The following is a 19,626-nucleotide window of genomic DNA, read 5'->3' as shown; positions in this document are numbered from 1 at the left end:
ACATTGGAAGTATTGGAGAAGTCAACCAGTTCAACTATTGCTCAGTTGTTTACATCTTCACTTGTTTTACTTTGGCCAGAAGGTATAAAACACGAGAATGTTCTGTTTGTGACTGATGCAGCTCCATACATGAAAAAAGCTGCTCGTGCTCTTAAGGTTTTATTCCCCAAAATGTTGCATTTGACATGCTTGGCTCAAGGACTTCATAGAATTGCCAAGCACATACATAGCTTGTTTCCAAATGTCAATCGCCTAGTTTCCAATGTCAAAAATTTTTTCCTCAAAGCACCGTCACGTTCAAGGAAATGGCACCCGAGATTCCGCTACCTCAGCCCGTTTTGACTAGGTGGGGTACATGGCTCTCTACTATGCTGTACTCTACTATGCTGTACTCTACTATGCTGCAAATTTTGGAAAGATAAAATAAATCATCACCTGTTTTGAAGAAGAAGAATCTGCTGCAGTCAGGATCGTCAATGAAATCATGCAGAAAAAGTCCCTCCACCACAATCTTGTGTTTATTGCTTCCAATATTGCAAACTTCCCACAAGCTATCACTTCCCTTGAGTAACGGGGCAATACATTAATGAATAACTTGCAGGTTTTCAATGAACTGACGATATTCGTAATGTTCTGGCGATAGAGGTGAAGACATACAAGGAATATGTGAGAGTGATTTTAGCTAACAAAGATCTTGAAGAAATACAAAACATAGCTAAAGTTCTTAAAGGTAGTTGTTATGCACAAGATATCGACATGAATATATAGTCTGTAGCTTGTTTCGGGTATGCACCAGTGACGTCAGCTGGGGTAGAAAGAAGTTTTTCACAACTGAAGCATATTCCGTCTGACAGACGGCAGAGTTTAACACCAGATAATTTGAAAAAAATATAGTATACCTTTATTATCATTTTAACCATATTTTGGTGGTGGAAATACATGCCTTTTTTGTGAATATATGCCCTTTTCATGCCTTTTTGGTAATTGTATTATTCCTTTTTGCCGGCTAATTCAGAGATTTGTAGTGCCTAAATATCCTGGCTCTACCCACCAGTCTACCCAGCACCATTTCTTGCCGAATGTGAATTTCCTCCAGTTCCTCCGTCACCCTAGATCCTCTGGTTACTAGTACATTAGGGAGATTGTTTATGTCCTCCTTAGTGAAGACAGATCCAAAGTACCTGTTCAACTCGTCTGAACATACCCCCTGACCCCTTTAGCCACAAGTTCCACATCTAACTCCCTCTTAAATATAGCCAATGAACTGGCCTCAACTACCTTCTGTGGCAGAGAGTTCCAGAGATTCACCACTCTCTGTGTGAAAAAAGTTTTTCTCATCTTGGTCCTAAAGGATTTCCCCTCTATCCTTAAGCTGTGACCCCTTGTCCTGGACTTCCCCAACATCGGGAACAATCTTCCTGCATCTAGCCTGTCCAACCCCTTAAGAATTTTGTACATTTCTATAAGATCCCCCCTCAATCTCCTAAATTCTAGCGAGTACAAGCCGAGTCTATCCAGTCTTTCTTCATATGAAAGTCCTGACATCCCAGGAATCAGTCTGGTGAACCTTCTCTGCACTCCCTCTATGGCAATAATGTCCTTCCTCAGATTTGGAGACCAAAACTGTACGCAATACTCCTGGTGTGGTCTCACCAAGACCCTGTACAACTGCAGTAGAACCTCCCTGTTCCTATACTCAAATCCTTTTGCTATGAATGCTAACATACCATTCGCTTTCTTCACTGCCTGCTGCACCTGCATGCCTGCTTTCAATGACTGGTGTACCATGACACCCAGGTCTCGTTGCATCTCCCCTTTTCCTAATCGGCCACCATTTAGATAATAGTCTCTTTTCCTGTTTTTGCCACCAAAGTGGATAACCACACATTTATCCACATTATACTGCATCTGCCATGCATTTGCACACTCACCCAGCCTATCCAAGTCACCTTGCAGCCTCCTAGCATCCTCCTCACAGCTAACACTGCCCCCCAGCTTAGTGTCATCCGCAAACTTGGAGATGTTGCATTCAATTCCCTCGTCCAAATCATTAATATATATTGTAAATAGCTGGGGTCCCAGAACTGAGCCTTGCGGTACCCCACTAGTCACTGCCTGCCATTGTGAAAAGGACCCGTTTACTCCTACTCTTTGCTTCCTGTTTGCCAGCCAGTTCTCTATCACCATCAATACTGAACTCCCAATACCGTGTGCTTTAAGTTTGTATACTAATCTCTTATGTGGGACCTTGTCGAAAGCCTTCTGAAAGTCCAGATATAGCACATCTACTGGTTCTCCCTTATCCACTCTACTAATTACATCCTCGAAAAATTCTATAAGATTCGGCAGACATTATTTACCTTTCGTAAATCCATGCTGACTTTGTCCAATGATTTCACCACTTTTCAAATGTGCTGCTATCCCATCTTTAATAACTGACTCTAGCAGTTTCCCCACTACCGATGTTGGACTAACTGGTCTGTAATTCCCCGTTTTCTCTCTCCCTCCCTTTTTAAAAAGTGCGGTTACATTAGCTACCCTCCAATCCTCCAACTACTCCAGAATCTAAAGAGTTTTGAAAAATTATCACGAATGCATCCACTATTTCTGGAGCTACTTCCTTAAGTACTCTGGGATGCAGCCTATGTGGCCCTGGGGATTTATCGGCCTTTAATCCATTCAATTTACCTAACACCACTTCCCGGCTAACCTGGATTTCACTCAGTTCCTCCATCTCCTTTGACCCGCGGTCCCCTGCTATTTCAGGCAGATTATTTATGTCTTCCTTAGTGAAGACGGAACCAAAGTAGTTATTCAATTGGTCCGCCATGTCCTTGTTCCCCATGATTAATTCACCTGTTTCTGACTGCAAGGGACCTACATTTGTTTTAACTAATCTCTTTCTCTTCACATATCTATAAAATATTTTGCAGTCAGTTTTAATTTTCCCTGCCAGTTTTCTTTCATAATCTATTTTTCCTTTCCTAATTAATCCCTTTGTCCTCCTCTGCTGGTTCATCATCACTACAATACTTGCCAATCATGCCTTGTACATTCTCATCTAAATCAATGATATGGATGACAAACAGCAATGGACCCAGCACTGAACCCTGAGGCACACCATTAGTCATAGGCATCCAGTCCAAAAAGCAACTTTCCATCATCACCCTCCTTGATTCCTTCCATGAAGCCAATTTTCTATCCAGTCAGCTATCTCTCCGTGGATCCCATGCTCTCTAACATTTCAGAGCAGTTTACCATGCAGAAACTTGTTAAATGCCATGCTGAAATCAATGTATACAATGTCCACAGCTCCGTCCTCATCAATCTTTTTGGTCACATTTTTGAAAAAAAAAATCAGATTCATGAGACATGATCTCCCACATACAAAACCATGTTGACTATCCGTAATCTGCCCTAATCCAGCTAAGTGAATATATATTCTATCCCTCAGAATACTCTCTAGTAACTTTCCAACTACAGATGTTAGGCCCATTGGCCTGTAGTTCCCTGGCTTAACCAATAGGATAGCTTCTTGAAAGAAGGTCAATAAAGTAGACGGTGTATCCAGTGTTATATCATTCTACGATTTTGAAATGAAATCTCTTTGTGGAAAAGGTTTTATTTACAGAATTGGTTCTGAATCAGTGCAGAACTCCTTTTCCATAGATTGAAGATTTAATTTATTAAATGGATAATTTGAATAATAAAACTATGCCTAAAGAGTTTGCAGTTGAAAATATTTTGAGTAGTTGCATTTACTTGAAGAAATAATAACTAATAATGCATAAATATAAGTTGCGGTTAGACTTTGTTTAATACCAAAATAATTGTTTGGTGGCATTGTGACGCAGCTGGTAGAGATGCTATTTCATAGAACTGGAGACGGTTTGATCCTGACCCAGGGTGCTGTCTGTGTGCAGTTTGCATGTTCTCCCTCTGACTGCGTGGGTTTCCTCCCAGTGCTCCAGTTGCCTCCCACATCCTAAAGACGCGTGGGTGTGTAGCTGTCAGTGGGATAACATAGAACTAATGTGATTGATTGATTGAAGGTCAGCGTGGACATGTTAGACCAGAGCCTGCTTTCAAATTGTATCTTTCTATCAATGAATTTAGCCATTCGGGCAACTGAATGTCATGTATAACTACAAAATATGATAATTTTGCCCAATATGCCTCTGCCTTCCCTTTGCAAAACGTTCCACTTAATTCTGCACTCCTGTTCTTTATTCATAGCAATGGGGACTTTTTGTTGTTTTTGGTTTGTATCCTTTTCCAATTCTATTTTTGAAATGCAGAAATAGACAATAGACAATAGGTGCAGGAGTAGGCAGCCATTCAGCCCTTCGAGCCAGCAACCACCATTCACTGTGATCATGGCTGGTCATCCACAATAAGTACCCCATTCCAGCCTTCTCCTCATATCCCCTGGCTCCGCTATCTTTAAGAGCTCTACCTAACTCTCTCTTGAAAGCATCCAGAGAATTGGCCTCCACTGCCTTCTGAGGCAGAGAATTCCACAGATTCACAACCCTCTGTGTGAAAAGGTTTTTCCTCATCTCCATTCTAAATGGCTTGCCCTTTATTCCTAAACTGTGGCCCCTGGTTCTGGACTCTCCCAACATCGGGAACATGTTTCCTGCCTCTCGCCTGTCCAATACCTTAAAAAGATCTCCTCTCATCCTTCTAAATTCCAGAGTATACAAGCCCACCCGCTCCATTCTATCAACAGATGTCAGTCCCGCCATCCCGGGAATTAACTTTGTGAACCCCTCAATAACAAAATGTCCTTCCTCAAATTTGGAGACCAAAAATGCACACAATACTCCAGGTATGGTCTCACAAGGGCCTTGTACAACTGCAGAAGGACCTCATTGCTCCTCTACTCAACTCCTCTTGTTATGAAGGCCAACATTGGCTTTCTTCACTGCCTGCTGTACCTGCATGCTTACTTTCAGTGACTGATGAACAAGGATCCCCAGATCTCATTGTACTTCCCCTTTTTCCAATGACACCATTCAAATAATAATCTGCCTTCCTGCTTTTCCCACCAAGTGGATAACCTCACATTTATCCACATTAAACTGCATCTGCCATGCATTCTGCCACTCACCCAACCTGTCCAAGTCACCCTGCATCCTCATAGCATCCTCCTCACAGTTCACACTGCCACCCAGTTTTGTGTCATCTGCAAATGTTCTAATGTTACTTTTAATCCCTTCATCTAAATCATTAATGTATTTTGTAAATAGCTGCGGTCCCAGCACTGAGCCTTGCGGTACCCCACTAGTCACTGCCTGCCATTTTGAAAGGGACCTGTTAATCCCTACTCTTTGTTTCCTGTCTGCCAACCACTTCTCTATCCATGTCAGCACTCTACCTCCAATACCATGTGCCCTAATTTTTCCCACTAATCTCCTATGTGGAACCTTATCAAATTATTTCTGAAAGTCCAGGTACACTACATCCACTGGCTCTCCCTTGTCCATTTTCCTGGTTACATCTTCAAAAAATTCCAGAAGATTCCACAAGATATTACAAGGCTTCCATCTTTGTACGTTTGGAAAATATCACTGGGCCATTCATAGAAGATCTGTGCAGTCACAGTCCACTCTCAATCAACACCATTATTTTGAGAAGTACAGATTATTTGGATTCCATCCCATTACTGTGTATTACAATGACTACACTTCAAAGGTAATTAATGGGCTGAAAAACATTTTGGACCTTTCTAACAGTAACTTTTTCTTCCGTATATGTTATGTACTGTATAACTGATTTTCTCATGACTGAAAACAAAATGTTTGAATTATTGATCAAGGGTAAAATTCCTTGCAGGGTGCAATCTTGATGAATATTATTTCCATAGTACACATTTTATAACATTTTTGTGTGCATTGTTTTGAAACTTTCCACCAGTATTTCATATCATGTAGTTACATCAGTGCTTTTTTTGTGACAGTAAGAATATACTCCTAAAATGTTACAAACTAGATTATCAAATGTATAGAATTTTAAATTACCTGGTATTACAATACTATTACTAAAGTTTAAAAAAAATAAAAAATTAAACAATGCGGTCAGGCCCTTAAACAGCTTAAGCAGCTTATAGGACAGCAATCTGCCATGGGCACCATCAGGAAGGAACGATGTACGTGCCACCACATTTTGTCTACAAAAAAAGTATTGGTCACATCACCATATCATGCTTTTCCATGAACATTCCTCAGTGATTTTAGAGAGAATTTGTTACTAGGTTCTGTGTAATCTCCAGATTATGTACAATTTTCCATTTTGGCACAAAAAATATAGAACCATGTGATCTGAATGATGAGAGATTGCAGGGTTCAGAGGCACATTGAACTGGGTGTTCTACAGGATGACTTGTTATAAGGAAAGTTAGTATACATGCATAACAAGTATTTGGGGAAAACTAACAATGTTATTTATGTGGAAGAACTGTTCATTCAATGGACAGGTTGTGTTATAAGATTGGCCCAGGCTAGGTTTATATTCACTAGAGTTTACAAGAGTGAGAAAGTTCTTGATTGAAACACACATTTCTGAGGGTGGAAGTAGAGAGATGTTTCTCCTGGTTTGAGAATCTGGAACTGGGGCCATTGATTTTTAAGACACGAATTAGGTGAAATATTTTCTCTAAGGGTTGCAAGTCTTTGGAACTTTATTCAAAGGACGGTGGAGGAAAAGTTTTTTAATATCTTAAAGGGATGTAGATTAATGTATGATTGGCAAGCGGATGAAAGATTGCCAGTAAAGGCGGGAATGTGGAGTTGAGGTTATCTTCAATTTTCCCATTAAACAGTGGAACGGGATCAAGAGCTGAGAGGCTCAATCTTACTCCCAATTTGTTTGTTTATATCTCACCTTCTGAATGCCTTTGGTAAAGTAAGTACTGCTCATTGACAATGCCATTTAAACAAATTAAGAAAAACTGAAAGACTTGGTTCAAAGGCTTGAAAAGATTGATTCATTTAATTTTTGTAGTGTTATTACCAACTATTTTGTAATTTGATGGCAAATAGCTAACGTTTTATTTGATTTCTCGTGTAAAGTTTTCTTGACTATAATGCACCTAAAATTACAGCTATCCTTTGGTATCGCCACTATTAAACAGCCGTGATTTACAACAATTCAATTTAGAAGAGAATGGGGGAACACCATTTACTGGGACAACTACTGGAAGGCACCACCTCCAAAATTGTGGTCTGATTACTTTGGAGTTGGAAGACACAGATGCTTACTCTGGAATGCCAAGTCCAACCAGTAAGTTTTAGTGCCAATGTGGAGTTAAGTTGAAAGATGAAAATAAATAAAAAGTTATGTTGTCTTTGTTAACATATGCAGTGTTAATGCTATGGCATATTGTTTTCTGATCCCATACTTTGCATTAAAAGTTTGCCACAATGGCATAATGGCATATTGAGTTTTTTTAAAAAGCTTGAGAGTTTTTAATGATTTTTACAAATACAATGACATGATATTTGGGAGTAGATAGCTTAATTTAATAGGAGCAGAATTAGGCCATTTGGTCCCTTCAAGTCCACGCCACCATTCAATAATGGTAGATTAGTCTCTCCATCCTAACCTCATTCTCCTGCCTTCTCTCCATAACTATGTCAGAGTCATAGAATCTGACACCTCTGTCAGATAACTTTTGGTGGTGTGAACAAAATTATTCCCCTGCTCATTACATAATTTACTGATCTGAGTTAGGCACTCAAATGTTTCTTAAAGCCATTTATACAGTTCATAGAAATCGCCTTTGCTGCTAACTTACAAAATATCTTTGTAAAAGCTCTGTTTCAATTCCCACAAATTTATAATTTTAAAGTGCAACTCGGGCATTTTGAACTCTTGTAAAAAATGTGGACATGATTTTATTGTTGCCCTTTATAATATTTAAGACTTCTGTAAGCCTATTTTTATAAAGCATCGAGAACAAATCAAATTAATATTGCAGTTATTTCTTCCTACCATACATTGGTGTGATGACTCCAAAGGTCATTGGAGATGATAGTTAAAAGAAACTAGTTGTGTTCTGACTCATAACATTCAAATGTCAACACCAAATTTGTATGCAAGTATAGGGATTAAGTATCTAATATTTTACATCTTTGTGAGTAAGCAAATGAGGCTATGTTTTCACTCTCATTCAATAGCTAATAGCCCTAAAAATACAGTACAGGTGCACAACCTTTTATCCGAAAGCCTTGGGACCAGACACTTTTCGTAATTCGTAATTTTTCGCCTTTCGGAATGGAAGATTTTTAGCGTAGATTTTAACGGCTGGCTCAGTGGTAGAGTGCTCGGCTCATATCCGCAAGGTCGCGAGTTTGCGCCTCGATCCCGGCAGTTACTCGATCGCGAGTTTGAGTCTTCAATGTAGTTTTTTCTTGCAGAATAGGAGAGAATAGGGAGGGTTAGGCTGGGATCATTCTCTGCGAGATGATCTTAGTGCGGGAGACAAGTGTAGGAGAGGTGTACTGACTGTGTGGGCAGAACTTTGGAAGTGATTGCCCACCATTCTCAAAAGCCGCTGTGTCTCCCTGTCCCTCCAACTCCAGAGGAATCCGCTCCCCGATGGGCCGCTACGGCGACAAGTGACAGTTCGCCCACAGCCCGAGCTGCGCCACCCAAGAACAAGACGTACCTTGCACACCATCAGCTTCTGCCCCTACGGGGAGCGTGTTCCTCTGGAGTTGGAGCGGGGCTGGGCTGGAGTTGCTGATCTGGGATCTCCGTGCTTGCAATGTGGGCTGTGGGCGAACTGCCACTTGTCGCCGTAGCGGCCCATCGGGGAGCTGCTTCTGGTGGTCCTGACGTCTCTCAGCTCCTGTCCAGGGGGGTGGCCGGAGACGTCAGGACCAACAGGAACCCGCTCCCCGATGGGCCGCTACAGCGACAAGTGGCAGTTCGCCCACAGCCCGAGCTGCGCCCCCTCATCCGCAACCCGGGTTCCTCTGGTGTTGGAGCGGGGCTGGGCTAGAGTTGCTGCTGGCTGTGAGTCTCTGGGATCTCCGTGCTTGCAGTCGGTGTCCCGTTGGTCCTGACGTCTCCGGCCACCCCCCTGGACAGGAGCTGAGACTGGGAACTGTACCGCCCTTGCCCCCTCCCTCTGCAACTGCAAACAACCCCACTCTCCTGCAAGGGCGGTACAGTTCCCAGTCTCAGCTCCTGTACAGGGGGGTGGCCGGAGACGTCACAGCCCGAGCTGCGCCCCCTCATCCGCAACCCCAAGAACAAGACGTACCTTGCACACCATCAGCTTCTGTCCCTACGGGGAGCGTGTTCCTCTGGAGTTGGAACGGGGCTGGGCTGCTGCTGGGATCTCTGGGATCTCCGTGCTTGCAGTGGGCCTGGGGGTCGGTGTCCCGTTGGTCCTGACGTCTCCGGTGACTGGCACTGACCTGCTGGCATCGCCGACGTGAAGACAGTGCAAAGCCCCCGCGCCGGTGCAATGGGCGGGGAGCTGGAGAGGGGAGGGAAGGGGTCACACACATGGCCGGGAAGCAGAGGGGTGTAGGTGGGGTGAAACTGAAGGGAGCGACAATCTGCTGCTGCCTGCCCGCTGAGTTAAAAAGTTCCCACGCAAGACTCACGATACACTGTGTATCGTGAATCTACCGTGGGAACTTTTTAACTCAGCGGGCAGGCAGCAGCAGATTGTCAATTATTAACCCTCCCGCGCAATATACCCTCACCTTCTCTTTTATGAATGGGGATTTAGTTCCCCTTTCTTCGAGGACCGACCGGAGGTTCCGCTGTCACCTCTGCGGGCCGCCCTCGGTGAACGTCTTCAAGGACCTTTCTTCAAGGACCAAAAAAATGTCCGCTATTCGGAGCTTTTCGTTATTTGGAATTTCGGATAAAAGGTTGTGCACCTGTACTCCCTTACTAGAGCATTGTGGTTTTAGTTCAAATTAAGTGTAACAATCTCAATTTAATGGAGTGTTTTCATTCACAGTATGTAGGCTTTAATCATTTGTCCACTCCGTTATCTACCCCCCAGTCCCAGCTTTGTATCTTACTAAGAATCCTAAGAATCAACCATATTTGGTATGTCTGAAATCGCACATGAAATCACAATGTTAACCAAGTTTGGTGCTTTATAAATGGAAGCAGTTCATCGAGCAGATCTTTACCCAACTTGAACAGTGCCACTGAAATGCCACAGTAGACTCACTCTTTGTACTGCAACTAGTTGTTAGCAGGGACTGATTAGATAGTATCTACTTTCCTGCTGCTCTGGTGAAGGGTTGAAACAGACTCCTGTCAATTGAATCTGCTGTTCATTAACAGAAGGATGGTCTATGACTGGACTCTGGATGTAAAATTAGTTAACTAACTGTTAAGCCACATGCTTTCTGACTATTTGGTATTATAGTATATTGTTTTTACACTCAATCATGTAGCAGATATAATTAATGTATAATATTTTCAGAGAATGCTAAGATGAACAGTGACATAATTGATGTCATTGAGTTCATTATGTCAACTGCAGGATGAAAAGCATTTAATTGAAATTGAGAGAAAATAATGGCTTTCATAAAATACTAGCTGATTTTAGTTATGCTCAGTAAGCATTATTTAAAATTGTGTCTACCTAAGCATTATTTAACATTGTCCCTTAACTTCATTGTATACATTTTAAATTGTGATAAAATTATACCAAAATGTGATATGTGAAATTATACCAAAATGTGATTTGGATGGTTTGTTTTTATTTTTTTATTTTGTCTCTTAATAGTAAGTGCTTATTCTGCTGTATCATTTAAAGCCTGTTAGTGCTCTGGATACGGTTCTGATCCTCCTCCTCACTGACATTTCCTATTGAGTTCACCACTCTTCTAACAGTTGTTGTATAATAGATCTGTCAGGTATTTCTTGTTGGCCTTTTAAAATCAAATCTATATTGATAGAGCTATTTTACTTCTCACTATGGGCAATGAGTCATGAGAAAATATCAGATGCTCTTGATTACAGATATTTTATTTTAAGCCTTTTATGTCTGCTGCTGTGGCAAGGTGGTGGCAAAAACTTATGCCTAATTTTGGTAAATGTTATTTACAAGAAAGCCAAAATATATTTTCCATTACACTATATTCAGTTACTGCGAATGTAAGGATTTAAAACAGAGAAAATTAATTTTATTGGAATGACTAATTCATTTTTAGGGTAAATAAGAAGTATTTTTGTCCTTTTGATTGTGACTGACATGATTCATGAGTCACGGAGTCATACAGCAAATATGAAACTAGCTCTTCATCCCAACTTATCCATGCTGAACAAGATGCCCCATTTAAGCAAGTCCACTTTGTCTGCATTTGGGCATTATCTCTCTAAATCGTTCCTATCCATATACCTGTCCAGGTGTCTTTTAAATGTTGTTATTGTACCAACTTTAACTACCTCCTTCGGCAGCTCATTCCATATACCCACCTGAGTGAAAATGTTGTTCCTCTGGTTCTTATTAAATCTTTCACCTCTCTCAAACCTATGTCCTCTGGTTCTTGATTCCCCTACTCTGCATTCACCCTATCAATTCCTATAAGATCATCCCTTTGCCTTCTGCGCTATTAAGAATAAAGTCCTAGCTTGCACAATCTCTCCGTTTTAGCTCAGGCCCTCAAGTCCTGGCCGCCTCGTAAATCTTCTCTACACTTTTACCAGCTCAATCTGTCAGCCCCACCATTCCTCTTACGCACCACCACCAATAGTTATTTCGAGAATATCTCAAAACATGGTACGAGGGAAAGTTTCCTACTCTCAATTCTGTCTGTGCCCCTCATAATTGTGCGTACCAATATGACATCTCCCCTCAGCCTCCTCTGATCTAATAAACCCAGAAGTACCATATTTTGTGTGTTGTTCTTTGGATTGGTGGAAAGTGAAAACATTTTATCCTGGAAATGTTTCTTTGGAGAAACTTGGGTTATAGCATTTGTTGGCCTATGCATTTCTGGTGTGTCATAGAGTGAAGCTGCTGGATGTTGCTGTATAGTTCCCTTTTTTTAACTCTCAAATGGGAAGTAATGTCTTGGAATGAGGCAGATCTGACATTTATTTTGGTGAATGATAGGGATAGGGGAGGAGTCATGTTGATGATACTAAAATTACCCCTCTCTCCATCACTGGTACTAGTCATCTTAAATGCCTTCTGCGTTCACTTCTGTAAAAAACTCACAAACCTTGCCATCAAGACAGAGACATTTCATACCTTTCTATAATTACCTTTTACTATCCTAGTGAAAAGATTATTTGATTATCAGATACAGCATGGAAGTAGGCCCTTCGGCCCACCATGTCCACACTGACAATTGATCACCCATTTACACTACTTTCTCATCTACTCCATAAAAACTACAGTCAATTTACAGAGGTTAGTTAACCTACAAACTCGCACGTCTTTGGGCTGTGGGAGGAAACCGGAGCACCCGGAGAAAACCCGCACAGTTACAGGAGAACGTGCTGTGAGGCAGCAGCTGTGTCACTGTGCTGCCTGGTGATAGGCAAATAAAAGATGAGCGAAGCAGTGTGGTTAGAACTGTTGAATCGCATACCCTGCCAGTGAATATGGGGCTAAATGTACTGCTGTTGTATTGAGCGAAACCTTACCCGACTTGATTCTGAAAATAATTTGGATCAACTGCAGTGATATCAGTCGGGGAACCATCAATCATAATATCCTAAGATTGAGAATTCCTATGCGAAAAACATGTAGACCAATCAAGGTTAAAGTAGTCAATTGGAGAATAGCCAACTTCAATGCTGAATAGAGATCTGGCCCAGATAAAGTGAAATCAAAACTAGGGAGACAAACATATAATTGATGTTGCTGATGGCTCAGCAAAAAAAGATGTAATTGAGATTTTTGATGGGCTAAAACATGACAGAGTTGACGCTCAAAGCTAAGCAGCACCTAAAGTGAATAAATTACATGGTCATTATGGGATGCTTCCTAACCTGCAGAGATAATTTTGGGAGGAAACTGTAGAGGTCCTGAAGATAATATTTTCTACATCTACAGTGCCCTCCATAATGATTTTGGACAAGGACCCATCATTTATTTATTTGCCTCTGTACTCCACAATTTGAGATTTGTAATAGAAAAAAATCACATGGTTAAATAACTGATGGGTCTTTGTCCCAAACATTATGGAGGGCACTGTATGGATTTATGGGTGATGGCTAAGGACTGGATATTTTTAAACATTTCACTCTTGTTTCAAAAAAGGTGATGAGGTAAACCCAATACCTACAGACCAATCTGTTTAAACACCTCATCGGGAAAATTCTAGAAATGATAACGAAGGATAGATTTATTAATTAATTGACAGGCATCAATTAATTAGAAAAGGGAAGCATAAATTGTTAAATGACACATTTAACTACCTTGATGGAACTTTCTGAAGAAGTAACAAAGATTAGAAGAAATACAGGCTGGTAGAATTGGTGGATAAATGAAATTTAATGTTGAGAAATAATATATCAATGTATGTTTTGGTAGGAAAAACATGGACAAGCAATATAGACTGGAGTGCCAGATCCTAAAGGAGTGCAAGAGCAGAGAGATCCAAGTGTCTATATTCAATGATAACGATAGGACACATTCAGAAAGTGGTTAAAAAGTCAAATGGGATCATCTTTATAAATATAGATGGAGAGTACAAGAGCAAGGAAGTCATGAAGATATAAACACTGGTTCAACCACTGCTAAGGTACTGTGTCGTGTTTTGGGCACCATGCGTAAGAAAATATACAAGCTTACCAGAATGATGCTGAGCTGAATTACTTTTATCATGTGAATAAAAGCTGGGGTTATTTTTGGAATAGGGCAGGTTGTGAGGCGCATGTTATTTAAAATCATGAAGGAAAGAGCTAGAATATTCAGAGTGAAACTAACCCAATATAACTATACGAGAGCAGTGAAAAAAAGGGACAAAAAGTGAATCTAATTGGTAAAACAAAACAAAATTGACATGAGGAAAATCTTAGCTTACTCAGTGTGTGATTGGAGTCTGGAAACCAATGTCAGGGCTGGTGGTGGAGGCAATTATTACATTCAAAAGATAGCTAGGTAAGTAGCTAGCTAGAAAAGGAGTATTTTCAAGGAAATACGGTAAGGTCTGTGGAGTGGGATTAGCTGACTTGATTGTACAATAGTTTCCTTCCATGCTGTAATCATTCCATAATTCTGAGAAGATAATGGTGAATTTAATCAGTCATACATACATTACTACAGTGTCTTGGCAGACCAAAGTCCCAGTCCAGTAATGGCCCTGTCTCACGGTGGGAGTCCACCCATGAGTGATCCCGAGTGAAAGAAAAAATCAAACTCGTGGTTGTCGTTTCAATGTGAAAAGTTAAAGTTCTGAAGGGAACTATTTAACTCTCGCAATGCTGCTTTCCCCACACTGCATGGTTCATTCTTTTTGCCACTGTTTCTCAGATGAGTGCTTTTTGCTCCTTAACAGTGAATTGTTAGATCGCTGTAAAATTTTCCATTAAGATCTGACTAATCTTCAACATTTCACTTCTGGCACTCATGCCAAACCCACGAGTTACTCACGAGTCACTACGGTAAACTCACGGGCTACTACAGTATTACAATGAGTTTAAACGTTTCAAATTTTTCCTTCAAGAGTAAATTTGACGTGGAAATCTTTCAACACGTTGAAAATTTTTCACGAGTTAACAAGTTTCCCAAGTACCTGCCGTTAGCATTACGAGTCGCTAAGTTACGTCCACGAGTTCCGACGTTCCCGCTACATTAATTCTACGTGATTACCACGAGTTTGATTTGTTTTTAACTCGGGATCACTCTTGGGTGGACTCGCACCGTGAGACAGGGGTTTAACAAAGGGTTCAGGATGGCTGGAGACCATCACTCACATATACCCACAGTCGGTCACTGTTTCCATTGGCCTTATCATCCACTCTCTTATCTGCTTGTCTCTCCATCCTTCTTGTCCCTGAATATCCTCACACTTGACAACCCCCTATTCACCAACAAGCCTCTCCCTTTTACCCATATTCCTTTTCTTGCACCCTGACCCGAGAACCACTCTGGATCTCTCCATTTCACATCTTTTCAAACACACCCTCCTATCTTACCCACAGTTCCTTTCCTCTGGCACAACTCCAAACATGGTGGCCGTGAACACTTTCATGTTGCATTTGAAAGCAGCTCTTCAGATTTCTTATTTAATAAACGGGTGTCCTTTTTAAACATATTCCCTGAACCGGGCTTTCTCAGAGGCATCATTATTAACAAATGTCAGAATTTTATTTTTGCTATCCCTTTGTTATTTGCAAAATGTGCCCATTTTGTTCTAATCTAAATTACTTGTATATTTTTTAGAGTTGAACTCGACTGTTCTTCCACACTATGATGAGGTGTGTTTTAAACAGTTGGAAGTTGAATCCAGCAAGGTGGTTGGGCAGTGGCCCTCATTGCATATCAACATAAATAACAAGGTAATTTGTTGCACTTAATCCAGTTGCGATTCATGTTAATCATTTGCTTCCCTACAGATATTAACAAGTCTCATGTTGAAAGAAAACATTTGCTTCTGACAAAATGCTGCAGTTAGTGTTGTGATTATTTGATCTTTTATATTATGAGTTATTTGATATATTTGAGCTGGATAGTTGTGCATGATGGAAGTACCATTGCACATGTCTAAATTTCTGAAAGAAGAACTTTTTTCTGGACAGATTTTTGGTACTGATGAAGCTTTGAAATAAAATTGGCAATATATAATGGAGCCTAATAACACATAATACATTTAACAATACAGATAGCTTTTTCTTCAAGAAATGCCTGGGAAAGAAAATGAAAAAAAGATGGGACTAATTATCAATCAATCAGTGAAGATGTTGAATTGATGTGAGATTTTTGAATAATTAAATGCAGGATGCCAACTAGCATGGCTACTTTTGATTAATAGTAATGATACTGTGCAATTTTGATAACTTTGAAACAATATTGAGGATGAAGAGATTGGGGGGGAAATTCTGAAAGCTGAAGTTGGATTAATGGAGTATTAAGTCCCTGTCCCACTTACATGTCCTCGGCACGCTAATTACGCGACATCGTGGTCGCGTTGAGGCGCGACGGTCCCGCGAAGGTCGCGCACGATTTCATGCGCCCGCACAGCCGTCTGTAGCGCGTGACGTCATTTGAAGATGGACGCAAAATGCCGGAGTAACTCAGCGGGACCGGCAGCAACTGGAGAGAAGGAATGGGTAATGTTTCGTGTCGAGACTCTTCTTCAGTCTGAAATAAGGGTCTTGACCCGAAACGTCACCCATTGCTTTTCTCCAGAGATGCTGCCGGTCCCGCTGAGTTACTTCAGCATTTTGTGTCTATCTTCAATTTTCTTGGCCCCGTTCTGGGAGTAGAAGTGGGGGCGGATCCGGACCACAATGGCCGTGAGCCCTGGGCCGAGCTCGGCGATCATTTGCCTGCTTCTGCTGCTGTTGGAGGTGAGACGTCGCTTCGCGCCAGGGTCTTGGGCCTGTCCCACTTTGGCCATCAGTTACACGACAGGCCGTTGGCGCGTGAAGATTTTGTTCGCTACAAAAATTTCAGAAACCCCGCGCGATGTCGCGCACAGCTCCATACCCCTCCGCGCTTCTCAGTGGGACCGGCCCCGCACGGCAATACGATACCCGTGCACCTCAATGGTCGCGTAATTGATGTGCCAAGGACATGTAAGACCCTTTACAGTTGAACGTTTAAATACCTCAAAACTAAATCAGAATGCCAACTGAAAGAGTTTAAAGGTAACAATGGGGATAATAAGGTTGATGCACAAGGAGCTCTAAGTGCTGATGGGATGTGAGCAGAGCTAATAAGTTGTCACGTTCAAGATACTGAAGTTTACTGAAGGAAAGAAATGGAGCATAGTGTGCTGATTCAGTAAACTATGAAACTAGTGTCAGTTGTGGAAAAGAACAGATTTTGTAGTAGACGTCAAGTTGTGCTGTTGTTTTCAAAGATTAGTATTTCAGATATTGATGTGACGAATTAAGCGGAGCTCTAGGTCAGTCAGGATTGCGTACTGAAATTTGTCTGGCAATTATGGAATCCTTGTTGTGATAATGTGGGCCCTTCAAGTATGTACTTCAGATAAGACAAGGGAAATTCCATTCTTTGGCTGAATCAGATGTTTGTTCCCAAATGGATTTGTGCATTTACTTGTGCATTATGGAAACCATAATCTGAAACCTAACTAAATGATCATTGGTTATGTGGAACTCTTGTGTATTATAACAGAACAGTAAAATTTCCAATTGTTATACAATTAAATTTTCTGTCAACACTCCAACATTATTCAGTGATAAAGGTGACTTTGTATGATAAATTAACAAATGCCCATTTTTTTGTTCTCTTTATAGGTTTGAATTATGAGTGATCAATGTTGTCTGGAGTATCCCATTTTCTTGCTTTAGTGTAAGATCTATCACTTTTGTGAGTAATGAAGGCAAAAAGAGATTCAGATTCCCATTCTTCTGTCACAGTCAACCTTCCTTGGGAAGTTTGTGATTTGGGAGATTTGTGAAAAATCAAGTCGCCAAATTATTTCAGTGACCCTATGGCACAAAACGGATTTCAATTTTAAAGACAAATTAAATCAACTTACTAATTGCAGGTGGTAAAATTTGATTTATGATTAATGAGTTTGAGTTTAGTTTATTGTCACACGAACTGAGCTAAAGGAAAACATTTTGTTGCGTGCTAACTAATGAGCAGGAAGACAATACATGATTACAATCAAGCCATCCATGATATACAGATACATGATAAAGGGAATAACGTTTAGTGCAAGGTAAACTCCAGTGAAGTTCGATCAAACATAGTCCGAGGGTCTCAAATGAGGTAGATAGTAATTCACGACTGCACTCTAGTTGTTGTTAGGATGGTTGAGTTGCCTGACAACAACGGGGAAGAAACTGTCCCTGAATCTGGAGGTGTGCATTTTCACACTTCTATACCTTTTGGGAGAGGAGAGAAGAGGGAGTGGCCAGGGTGCAACTCACAAATTATAGGAGTAGAATTAGGCCAGTCAGCCCAGCGAGGGTACTCTGCCATTCAATCATGGCTGATCTCTGCCTCCTAATCCCATTTTCCTGCCTTCTCCACATAACCCTTGACACCCATTCTAGTCAAGAATATCTCTGCCTTAAAAATATTCACTGACTTGGCCTCCACAGCCCTCTGTGGCAATGAGTTCCACAGATTAACAACCCTCTGACTAAAGAAGTCCCTCCTCACCTTCTTTCTAAAAGGGCACCTTTAATTTTGTGGCTATGACCTCTGGTTCTCGACTCTCCCACCAGTGGAAACATCCTTTCCACATCCACTCTATCTATGCCTTTCATTATTCTGTAAGTTTCAATGAGGTCCCCCCCCTAAAACTTCTAATCTCCAACGAGCAGAGGCTCAGTGCTGTCAAACACTCATCATATGCTAGCCCACTCATTCCTGGAATCATTCTTGTAAACCTCCTCTGGAGCCTCTCTAGCGCCAGCACTAGGCCACTTGTCCTTGATTATGCTGGTGGCCTTGCCGAGGTAGCGTGAGGTGTAAATGGAGTCACTGGAAGGAAGGTTTTTAATGTGATGGTCAGGGCTGCGTCCACAATTCTTTGCAATTTCTTGCGGCCTTGGATGAATACCACTCCCTCACGGCGGTCCCCGACACCAAGACCTCCAATGTTCTTCCCCCCCCCGCCGCCCCCACCAGACGGCAGTCCCCCCACGCCATGCCCTCTTTTGTTCCTTCCCCCGGCAGCAGCGTCCTCCCTACCATATAACCATATAACAATTACAGCACGGAAACAGGCCATCTCGACCCTTCTAGTCCGGGCCGAACACGTATTCTCCCCTAGTCCCATATACCTGCGCTCAGACCATAACCCTCCATTCCTTTCCCGTCCATATAACTATCCAATTTATTTTTAAATGATAAAAACGAACCTGCCTCCACCACCTTCACTGGAAGCTCATTCCACACAGCCACCACTCTCTGAGTAAAGAAGTTCCCCCTCATGTTACCCCTAAACCTCTGTCCCTTAATTCTCAAGTCATGTCCCCTTGTTTGAATCTTCCCCACTCTCAGTGGGAAAAGCTTATCCACGTCAACTCTGTCTATCCCTCTCATCATTTTAAAGACCTCTATCAAGTCCCCCCATAACCTTCTGCACTCCAAAGAATAAAGCCCTAACTTGTTCAACCTTTCTCTGTAACTTAGTTGCTGAAACCCAGGCAACATTCTAGTAAATCTCCTCTGTACTCTCTCTATTTTGTTGACATCCTTCCTATAATTAGGCGACCAAAATTGTACACCATACTCCAGAATTGGCCTCACCAATGCCTTGTACAATTTTAACATTACATCCCAACTTCTATACTCAATGCTCTGATTTATAAAGGCCAGCACACCAAAAGCTTTCTTTACCACCCTATCTGCATGAGATTCCACTTTCAGGGAACTGTGCACAGTTATTCCCAGATCCCTCTGTTCACCTGCATTCTTCAATTCCCTACTATTTACCATGTACGTCCTATTTTGATTTGTCCTGCCAAGATGTAGCACCT

At 41.5% G+C, this 19,626-nt stretch overlaps 1 protein-coding gene across 1 annotated transcript in view; it reads left to right on the top strand.

Annotated features, from left to right (window-relative positions):
* The window catches only part of epb41l4b (erythrocyte membrane protein band 4.1 like 4B), a 244,302-nt gene that overhangs the window by 185,364 nt on the left and 39,312 nt on the right, over nt 1-19,626 (top strand). The window contains exons 16-17 of the mRNA XM_033049625.1: nt 7,106-7,284; nt 15,383-15,498. Coding sequence (XP_032905516.1) covers nt 7,106-7,284; nt 15,383-15,498 — 295 coding nt within the window. The remainder of the gene's footprint in view (nt 1-7,105; nt 7,285-15,382; nt 15,499-19,626) is intronic.

The sequence above is a fragment of the Amblyraja radiata genome, chromosome 2 (assembly GCF_010909765.2).
Source record: "Amblyraja radiata isolate CabotCenter1 chromosome 2, sAmbRad1.1.pri, whole genome shotgun sequence".
Lineage (NCBI taxonomy): Eukaryota > Metazoa > Chordata > Chondrichthyes > Rajiformes > Rajidae > Amblyraja > Amblyraja radiata.
Note: the sequence above shows the minus strand (reverse complement) of the source record. Positions and strands in the feature narration are given on the sequence as shown.